Source organism: Mangifera indica, chromosome 3, assembly GCF_011075055.1.
Source record: "Mangifera indica cultivar Alphonso chromosome 3, CATAS_Mindica_2.1, whole genome shotgun sequence".
In the NCBI taxonomy this organism is placed as follows: Eukaryota; Viridiplantae; Streptophyta; class Magnoliopsida; order Sapindales; family Anacardiaceae; genus Mangifera; species Mangifera indica.
In genome coordinates, this window is record NC_058139.1 from 1,921,660 (window position 1) to 1,931,930 (window position 10,271).

The 10,271-nt window shown below is 34.6% G+C and overlaps 2 protein-coding genes across 4 annotated transcripts; both read right to left on the reverse strand.

Annotated features, from left to right (window-relative positions):
- Window positions 1–21: 21 nt before the first annotated feature.
- Window positions 22–1,786, reverse strand: LOC123211750 (galactose mutarotase). Its single transcript, XM_044630617.1, has 5 exons — window positions 1,504–1,786; window positions 1,361–1,410; window positions 1,116–1,239; window positions 927–1,025; window positions 22–837 (listed from the first exon to the last, which is right to left on the reverse strand). Exons 1-5 carry the CDS (start codon window positions 1,694–1,696, stop codon window positions 218–220), a joined length of 1,086 nt encoding a protein of 361 aa, XP_044486552.1. The 5' UTR covers window positions 1,697–1,786; the 3' UTR covers window positions 22–217.
- A 1,798-nt stretch (window positions 1,787–3,584) lies between these two features.
- Window positions 3,585–9,006, reverse strand: LOC123211938 (protein IQ-DOMAIN 31-like). Of its 3 annotated transcripts, none has more exons than XM_044630924.1 (9): window positions 8,739–9,006; window positions 8,567–8,597; window positions 8,441–8,490; window positions 7,552–7,682; window positions 6,622–6,918; window positions 6,224–6,427; window positions 5,499–5,579; window positions 4,120–5,152; window positions 3,585–3,956 (listed from the first exon to the last, which is right to left on the reverse strand). In XM_044630924.1, the coding sequence occupies exons 4-9, from the start codon at window positions 7,633–7,635 to the stop codon at window positions 3,928–3,930; spliced, it is 1,728 nt and encodes a 575-aa protein (XP_044486859.1). In that variant the 5' UTR covers window positions 7,636–7,682; window positions 8,441–8,490; window positions 8,567–8,597; window positions 8,739–9,006; the 3' UTR covers window positions 3,585–3,927. The 3 variants fall into 3 exon arrangements, with proteins under 3 accessions (XP_044486859.1, XP_044486858.1, XP_044486860.1); XM_044630923.1 differs by having other exon boundaries at window positions 8,567–8,605; XM_044630925.1 differs by having other exon boundaries at window positions 4,150–5,152; window positions 8,567–8,605; window positions 8,739–8,993.
- Window positions 9,007–10,271: the final 1,265 nt, after the last annotated feature.

Genomic DNA, 10,271 nt, shown 5'->3' on the forward strand with positions numbered 1-10,271 from the left:
TTCAAAAGTCATGAATCTTCCTGGCCTGGCAAATATAAGTTTTAGTATTATTTATGAATGAAAAGCAGAACTTGTATATGGGACAATTTCAATTCATCGAATACTAAAAACATAAGTAATATCAGAGAGCCTATTTGGGCTAAGCCAGCAAAGTTGAAGAAAAAAAATTTGTTATAAATGCAACCTATGCCTATACCTAAATATTTATGAAAAAAAGTTAATTAGCAGTGAATCTATAAACCATAACATGCTTATAAGTCTCTCCGGGATATAAAATCTGAGAAGGGAAGTTGGGATGATTCACTGAATCTGGGAACCCTTGAGTCTCCAAGCAAATTCCTGCATAATTTGAGTAAACAAATCCACCTTTCCCCTTTACATGTCCCAACATATTACTTGTATAAAACTGCACCCCAGGCTGATTAGTCCAGAGCTCCATTTTTCTCCCTGATGCATTTTCCTCCACCACAGCTACCCTCTTCAAGTGTCCAGGATTCGGATTGTCTAGCACATAGTTGATGTCATATCCATTAGGCAACTCTTTGAACTTACTACCAATCTCACGAGCCTCGAGAAAATCATAGGGAGTTCCTTTAACAGGAGAGATTTCACCAGTTGGAATGAGTTCATCATCAACTGGGGTGATATGTGATCCAAAGATTTGGATTTTGTGTGCAAAAATATCACCACTGTCATGGCCACCAAGATTCCAGTAAGTGTGGAGGGCTAAATTCACTGGGGTGGGCTTGTTAAGTGCCTTAGCATGCATTTCAACAGCTAACTTGTTCGATTCTATGAACTTGTATGTCACTGAGACAACAACATCACCAGGAAAACCTGTAAAATTTATCAAGAAACCCAGAATTATAACATTGTTTAAAATTTTCCATGGACCAATCATTGATCTTTAATCAAAATATGTTCACCTTGTTCACCATCAAAGCTCTCATAAGTAAATGTTATATGGCTATCTTCTTTGTGGCTCTTCACTGTCCATATAACATCACCAAACCCTCTGCGTCCACCTGATTTATTAAATCAAACCCAATTGAAATAAACATAATCATATTCAGAAAAAAAAAATTGAATTGATGAATATAATTGTATTGACATACCATGGAGCAAGTTATCTCCATCATTATTAACCAGTTGGTATCGAGTGCCATTCAAAGTAAATTGAGCCTTCCCAATTCTGTTGGCTACACGCCCAACAATATTTCCAAAGTAGCATGTATCATTCTGCAACATATATAAGAATCCTAATCACCAAATTTCAAATATAATTTACACGGTTTAACTAATAAATCTGTTCCAATCTGGACCCAATTCATTGAATTATTACAAGTGAAATGCATCAAACCTTGTAGTCCTCCAGCGAATCAAATGATAGAGCAATATCGGCTAACTTTCCTAGTATATAATACATTGGAAAAAAAAAATGGAAAGATCAGAATTGTAAAATTCAGCAGAACCCAACTTCAAAGAGATGAACTAAAAACAGACCATTTTTATCAGGGACGATGACAGAGAGCATAGTGGCACCATAGTTTGTGAACTTCAAAGAGAAATCTCCTCTCTTGAGCTGATAAACACCAACTTTGTCACAGCTATTGGCATCAGCGAAAGCCAAAGACAAAGCCAGCAACGCAAAACTACACAACAGATGTATGTTGGCCATTGTATGCATGTTGGCCATTGTACATGAGCATGGATATATATATATATATATAAATGTAGACAGAGCGGAAGAGGATAAGGATGAAACGGAGAAAAGATAGGAAAGAGAAGATGTTTAAACATAAATATGAGTCTTGTGATATGATAAATATTCTCACCAGCATGTATTTGAAAAGGTAAGCTCCCTATGCGTCACTGCCGAATTTAGTGTTCTTTCCATTCTATCTTCTTTTCCTTTTTCTGTTTTAATAATATTTAATTAATAAGGAAATTAATAAAAATTACCCTAATTTAAAGGGGTTATAGTAAATAATAAACTCTTTGTAATCATTTGGATATAAAAATTATTAATGAATTATTTATAATAATAAAATTAGATATATAATTTTTGTATATAAATAATAATGTATAATTATATAATTAAATATTATTTTATTTTTAATTTAAAATTATTTAATCGCATAATAATATATAATTATTTATATATTATTATACATATAAAATAATTTTTATTTATTAATATTAGTTGAAAATTAAAAAAAAAATTAATGAATATTTTATTTTACTTATTTATTGTAAATTATCCAAAACCCTGTTGATAAAATATTATTTAACCCCGTAATCTAAAGTCTATATTATTATATACCATCTAAACCCTATTTTGATAAACAAAGCAAGGTCATAGAGCAATCCTGAAGTTTGGTTATATTCGTATAGTTTATGATATGTTAGTTGAAATTGTGTACACAACTAAAATATTTAATTTAATTAATTTCTTATTTTTTTTAAATATATATTTCTATGAGATTAAGACACATCACCATTAAAACTTGTTCTTACCCAACTTGTTAGAACATAAGGTATTATTAAACAATTTATTCATACATTTGCTTCAATGTAAATGGTTTTGCTTTTTTTTATAGGGGTTTAGTTATGATTAATATTTAATATTTTCCAACTAATTGATTGTTAAAATTTATGGAAAAAAAAAAAAATTGGGTTTGGTGGATGATGGTAGACTAGACTTTCTCTTGTACTCGAATTGAAATATGTCCCCTGATTTTGCATTTTAATTCGAACACTAAAGCGATAAACTATGAAAAGATTAAGTTGAAAAGCAAAAAAATAAATAAATAAACTTATAAATATATAACATTTAAATTTGAAAAAAAAAAAGAAGAAGAAGAAGAAGAGTCAATTCAAAACTCCAACGGAAATACTTACCAGTGGGATAAGATGGAGTTTTGTTCAAAATTTGCTGCCAAATTACGTATTCAAGTAACAATGAAAGAAAAGCATCTGATACAATATTTTCAAAACATGAGTTTGAATTTCCTTCGTCTTTTGGTGTTGTTTGATGATTTGATCCATGGTTTTAAAAATTTCTTCCAGGCCTAAGAATATTTTGTTTTATTACAACAAATGAATGGAAATAAATATATTAAACAAAGAGTTATATTATATATAATTTTTATTTACAAATAACGATATGTCATTCTATGATTAGATAATTCAAAATTAAAGATAAAATAATATCTAATTACATTCTAACATGTGTACGCATAATTTTTTTGTTTTCATTTATAATGATTAAATCATGTGCATAGTCATGGAATTGAGTGGGTGCCAAGTGCCGATTTTCTCTACAGAGAATCCCTGTTGGCTTTGCAATCGTGGAGAAATGATTTAAAGGGTACAAAATTTTGGATCTGGTTGTAGAAAATAACGATGTTCAACCTAGTGAAGAGTTCATCGATCATGTAAAGAATTGCAGATTGGCGATAAGATCAGGTTGAAGGATGCAATTTTTCTAAAACCCTAAATATTTTAGACATCCTGAAGAAGATATGTCAAACATAGGCAATTTTAACCATAACCAAAGTAACAAGCCATGAATAAAGTTAGGATACGAATAATATCAGCTCTGAATTGAAAGTTGAAGTGGTATATAATCACACACTATGAACAAACAAATACCAAGTCAACCAACCACGGCTCAGAATTAATGTGCTGTCGCAATAGGAAAAAATTTCAAAACCTATGATGTACAGCAATTCGAAAAACACCCCAATTCAGAATTCTCTTTTTTTTTTTTTTTTTTAAGTCTCTCGGTCACCACACACACCTCCAATTACAGACTAAGTCTCAGTTTCACAGTATAATCTTACACGACAGACATGAATGATGAAAAACTGCGGGTAAACTGTAGCCTCTGACACTAACTCCTGGAAATCAGAATTTTCCGGAAAATCACCTTCTCCACTCTTGGGTGATTTTTGCTGCAAAGCCCAACCACCAAGGAGTTTAGTTAGTAAATTGCTGAAAAGTGAAAGACAAGGGAGAATAGTTTTGATATTATAATGGAAACAAATATATGCAAGTTTCAAGCCAGTCCTTGACCAGAAAAAACCAGTAATTCTACTGAAGGGTAACATTTCATACCATTTCCATCTCTCGAGTGATTTTTCTCACCTTTATGACCAGTTTTACTGCCAGCATCAACAGTTCTCTTTGTCCTCGGTGACTGTGAGCTGATTTTGCTATTAGCTGAAGATGGCAGTGATTGACGTCGAGTGGCACTACTTCTGTCAGCTCCATCTTGGCCAGACCTAGGGGAGCCTTGTAGTCTCAGCTTTGCCTTTGCAGATTCAGTTGCTGCCATATAGCTTGGCAGCGATGGACTGTTTTGCAACCCATTCTCAACATGTTCTTGCTTTGCTGGAGTAGAAACTTTCCTACTTGGTTTGTGATTCTCATTGTTCGCCAAACCCTCTGAATTCAGCTCACCGTTTGTTACAAGAATACTCTCATCTTTTCCACCATTGTCTATCAAAGGCTTTGACTCAACCACAATTTGATCACCAGAAAGTAAATCAGATGTCTCCTTCATTTCAACCGGTTCAAGAGTACATTCTACATCAGGTAGTTTGGATGGTGACAAAGTCGTCTCTTTCTTCATCTTCTCACCTGAAGTACCCATACTCTGCTCTAGAATTTCATGACTTACAGTGTATGATACCTTTTCCATACTTACCTTTGGCTTCTCTAATTCAAACTCTGACTGCACAGAAACAGAAGTTTCCACAACAGGGTTATGAACCTTTCTCAAGCTACGCTTAACTTTTTCAAGTTCACTCTGTGGATTTTCATGCACTGGATCTGCTGGATGACTCGTAAATTTCTTCAGATTTCGTTTGGATTTCTCCAATTCAGGGGTTGACTGCAATGACATATTTTCTGCATTTGTAGCAGGAACCCTCCGGACACTTCGTTTTGGTCGGCCTGTTTCAGCTTCAGTGGTTTGAGAATTAATCTGCTTCTTCTGAGTTTTTGACCCTGATGCTTTTCTTGGTTGGGGAGCTGGTTTCCAGAACTGAGATGCTGACCAGCGTTTTAACCAGTTTGAGACCGAATTTGGTTCCTCGGGATCATATTGGAGGCGCAAAGCCATCACAGTAGGTGATGGAGCAAGCAGCTAAATCAACAAATTCAGCAATCACTTTGCCGATATACAAAAATAAACCAACATGGGTGGAGAATAATAAAAAATGCAAATATACCCCCCGAATAGCTAACCCTGGAGTATTAGTTCAATAAGCCAGTCCCTGATCACCAGTGCAGTGGATACGGCATTCAAACTAGAAGTTAGTTTTTCTTTATGTAGTTTTAAAAGACCTACTTGGACATCAATATGCTGGAGGCACCCATTTAGGTCTCCTTAAATGATATGGCACAACAACATGGTAACTAAAACTATTGCTTATTCAAAATATATATATATTATAGCAACACATAGAGGCATGGCATGACTCCGAGCATACCTTAGATACAAAAGCATTTGTTGAAAGTTTTCTCATTTGTATAGACAAATTAACTCCAACAGACTTCACAGGCTTGCCCTCCTGATGTACACAGCATAAAAAAGAAAAGACAAGTAATAATTAGAGATAAACCAGGGCAATTAGAAATTCAGGAAGTTTAACAATATCTTGACTATGAGAATGTGAGATGTCTTACAAATGTACACTAACAATTCTTTGTGAGCTTCGAAATTGCATTATAATAGAGGAAATTTAGAAGTTAACTACCCTAAAAAGATCCAGAAAATTACTCGATATCTCAAAGTAGTAGATGTACCCAAGATCCCAAGCTCATGTGATATCTTATAACATTAAGTCATAAGGTGATTCTCTAAGAGAAGATTTACAACCAAATAATGAATAGGTTAAATCATAGACATGTTTGGGGGCGGCATTACCACCAAAATTTGGGTGACGGCGATCAGTGGTCTGATAATTCAATTACAATGATTGCAGCAAGTTCATATTCATATAAACCATCTGTTGGTGGCACTATCCTGAATGTGCTGCAACCCCAACCACATTGCAAAAAATATAATAATAAAATAGCAATTACATATTGAAAATCAATTAACCTCAAGACAAACATGTATTTAATTGATTAAATGAATCTCTTCAAAAAGTTAAATAAGAGAAGAAGAACTATGAATAAAAGTTGCCAATTTACTGAGTACTCAAGAAATTACCAAAAGGTTCTCTAGCTTGCACTTTCTGCTCACTTCGAGTCCAATATCAGAATGCCTAACCTTTCTGCCATGAGCAAGTGCCTGTAACTTCACAATCCCTAGCATGGAGCACAAAGTAGCAACTGCTTGTCTCCTCACCAGGTGTCCCCGAATGAGAGCCTGCAACCTTATTATGCCTTTGAGAGCACGAAATGCTCGACGGGCCTTCATAGCATAAGTTTATGTTAGTATAAACATAATATCCGAAGCATAATTATTTCCATAAAACAAAATCTAACATATTGAATAAGATCAAAGCTATACATTGTCAAGAGTCCATTCAGTGCATAAAGACAGAAACCACAGACAATCTGTGAGTGTACTAGCCCCTGAATACATTCATAAAGTAAGAAGATTACCAAGTAACCCCTGAAAGCAGCCTGCACCTTCGTTGCAGCTTGCTCTAGCCTGATTTTCTCAGGATCATATGGTTCACCTTGGGGTGTGAAATTTTGTGAATCTGCAGCTTGACTCCCAGGCAATGATATTACCCCATCATTTGATATATCTGCAGCTTCCTTGTTTTCCAAAACTAAATTCCTTTCATTTTGGTGAGTGTCATATGTGGTTGAACGAGAAGCCAAAGGTAGATTCAAATTATTGTCAGTGTCTGTTGCCTTTACAGAAACCAAAACCTCCTTTTCATTCGCAACTTTCTGTCGGAATAAATAGATAAATCCATATTACCAAAGTTGAATATTTATTATGATAATGATAACCGTAGCATATGTATCTAAAATATGGACCTTTTTTAATTCAAGCAATAGCTTCAAAGCAGATAACTAATACTGACTATATGATAAATGAAAATGTACCAACATTTGCTAGGAGGAGCATATGCACCAATGGCCCTGTGATGAAGGTGTGGCCAAAAAATTGTGCTCTAAATTACACAAAAACAATTATGTAATTTAATCTACAACTAATTACTTGTGTCTTAAAACAATAGTAAATGAATCTTCCGTAGCTGGTTTTAGGTCCATCTAAGTAATGATTTTCAGGACTCAGGCAACATCAACTTCATACCATCAAAGCATAATACAATGATCTTAGGACCTATATAATAGCTGACCTTATTAAAGCTGCAATCTACTGAGAAAATTTAACTGTCTAGCATTGTTCCTAAAAAGTATCAAACCAATACTCCAGTGGTTGTTTAAAATTATGAACACTAAAGTGGAAATAATCATGTCACAAGTAATAAATTTTAAATAGAAATCCATTGTTGCATAAATGATTTAAAATGATGTTTTAGAAAGTCTCAAGCATATTTGCAGCTTCATATTTACCTCCCTTCCTTTTGGAGTATGAGATTTAGAAGATTTCTTTCCAAAAAGTACAGTCTTGATCCATTTTGCAGGTGATTTTCCCATAGCTGGATGGCAAGAACTTATAGTAGCTCAAACTTCAATCCCACTACCTGCATTCCACCAAAACAGTATCTGTAATAAAACAAATAGAAAACCATGTGAAGTACTTGAGCCATGTACAAGCATAACAATTACTTGTTCCAGTTGTTCTTCCTAAACTCAAAGGGGCATATGGAAGTAATTTTGGTTCATGTTGTTTTTTATCAAGGATCACGTCTCAGTATAAATGTCAGAAACTATTTTTTATAGGAATAAATTTCAGAAACTATTTTTTATAGGAATAAATTTCAGAAACTATTGGCTCCAATACCACATTTTCAAGAAAAAAATTCAACATTACTAAATGTGATAAATTATGGGTAAGGAAACCAAGTTCAATGACTAAAAGTTGCAAACTTTCTTGCGATTCCAACAAAACAAATGGCTGATCCAAATTAGGTTTCTGCGTATATAATAATGCACTATTTCTGGTTATCACTAACAATCTAACAGTATGGTGTCCTACTCCTCATTACAATTTATTAAACATAAATGCAATACAGTATATTTTCTTCTAATTCTGACTAAAATTACTACATATTGTAAACAGCTTGAGTAAAGTAACTTAAAATCTCAATTCCAATATTTTACAGCTACTGCTACGAAAATTAATCTATGTTTTAATATGGCGATAGCACAGTTGCAGTGAAGCAAAAGTTATTAGACTTGAAAAAGCAATTATGTAAAACACAGTGATCTAGCTGACAAGATAACAAACAAGCAATCAACGCAAAAGCAAAATCTGAGAATTCAAGCACAAATTACTTACTTTAGAAAGCTTAACTTCGTGATCTGCTACGGATAGAGAATCACAAAATGCTACACGTGATGAAAAGCAAAATAATCACTAAATTAACACTGTATAAGTTGGATTTGCACTAGATCTGAAAGTTACCTGACAAATGTGGCTCTTCTAGCTTTCAAATCTACCATTCTTGTACTCAAAATCAAACAATCAGAAAAGCGCACACAGAAAATTTTCAAAAATAAACAAATAATAAATTAGTTCAAGTGTGTGAAGAAGATGATGAAAAATAATTTATAGAGAATAATATAAGGAAATATACCATGAGTCTGCGAGTAATTGAGCTTGGGAATCAAGAAAATAAAAAATAAAGTTTCATGAAATTTTTTTTTTTCTGCCTTGCCTTGCTTGCTCTGTGTTCTGTGCACTGGTTATAGTGAAAAAACAATGCACGTATTTGAAAATTTTAGATTTAAAAAATAGTAGTGTTATCCCGAGAGGAAGTCCCTCATAGATCTTATTAGTTGAACCGTGATTGGAATACTCTCTAAAGATATTTAGTCAAAGAACTAATCACCGTGGATAAAAAAGTAATGTAGTGAGTTCGACTACACGGAATAAAAGCTGTGATTTAATGAAAGAGGTGTTGGGTGTCCCTATGGCAGTTACTTCGAGTACAAGTGTCCATTTTCATTATTTTAAGCGGAAGCATCGTTAAATTACCCTTATGTCCTCTCACCAGAAACTACAAGGAGAGCTGCGAGTGAGACCTTGTGAGATTTTGGCGGTTGATTTGTGGCGGTAGAGTCACGGACAGCGGTGGAAGGAGCGCGTGGAAATATCAGATTTTATCAGAAGGTGGGAGACGTGGTCAGACGGTGCATGAGTTACTAATGTTGTGAGGGATTCGAGCCGAGTCCAGTTCGAGCTCGATTCGATTAACATATAATTGAGTTTGAGTTCATCGAGTTAGTGAAAGTCAAGTTTGAACTCAATTTAATTTATTTTTTGTTATTAAAATGATAATGTTTTAATATATATTGATCAAAATGATATCGTTTTAATATATATTGATCAAAATGATATCATTTTGTATTAAAATTTATAATTAAAAAATTCTGATATATAGCTTGAACTATGTTAGAGCCGACTCATTTTGAGCTCGAACTGGTTCGGTTTAAGTCTAATCTTAATTGTGAGACGTAACAAGGGTAAAAAAGTAAACCACTGTCAAACTGCCAGACGGCCACGAGGTTGAAGCGAACCGAGTCATGATGATCCTCTGATCCCATGCCCTTAATGTCCTTGCCTGTTGATAAGGGATAAGAAAGTTGGTACGTTACTTAATTGCTTGTAACTTTTCATCGATATTTATTCCATTTTAATTTACATAAGGCCAAACGACTATTTCCCACCCAAGGTATGCTGTAATGACAAGTTTCCCCCCTTTAACTATGAAAATACCAAACACCCACCCATGGCCAGTTAAATTTAACAGAACCCTAACGCCTGAAAATTTTATCTCCTTTTGCCCCCCTAAAGTTTGAAAACAAAAATTTCCCCCCAGCCTAAGTTTAAGAAAATGGCAGTTTCACCCTAGGGTTTGGTTTTGAAATCTCCGGCGACCTCTCCGGCTCCGTTGCCGACGGCTTCTCCCTCCCGAAGAATCCTCTCCTTCCGGTGATCGGTTTCCTCCCATTTGGAGGCCCGATCGTCGCCGGAAAAGCGGTGGGAGACGAAGAACTTCGTCAAGACGAAGTTCTTCGTCTCCCACCGCTTTTCCGGCGACGATCGGGCCTCCAAATGGGAGGAAACCGATCACCGGAAGGAGAGGATTCTTCGGGAGGGAGAAGCC

Excerpts from the sequence above, each read along its gene's own strand:
- LOC123211938 (XM_044630924.1), bottom strand. The coding sequence starts at position 7,635 with ATGGGAAAATCACCTGCAAAATGGATCAAGACTGTACTTTTTGGAAAG. Across the intron at positions 5,580-6,223 it reads GCAAGCTAGAGAACCTTTTG|GAGGGCAAGCCTGTGAAGTC; the intron begins GTAATTTCTTGA and ends TGTGTACATCAG. Across the intron at positions 5,153-5,498 it reads CAAATGCTTTTGTATCTAAG|CTGCTTGCTCCATCACCTAC; the intron begins GTATGCTCGGAG and ends TTGTTGATTTAG.
- LOC123211750 (XM_044630617.1), bottom strand. The coding sequence starts at position 1,696 with ATGGCCAACATGCATACAATGGCCAACATACATCTGTTGTGTAGTTTT. Across the intron at positions 1,411-1,503 it reads CATCGTCCCTGATAAAAATG|GAAAGTTAGCCGATATTGCT; the intron begins GTCTGTTTTTAG and ends ATTATATACTAG. Across the intron at positions 1,240-1,360 it reads ATTCGCTGGAGGACTACAAG|AATGATACATGCTACTTTGG; the intron begins GTTTGATGCATT and ends TATATGTTGCAG.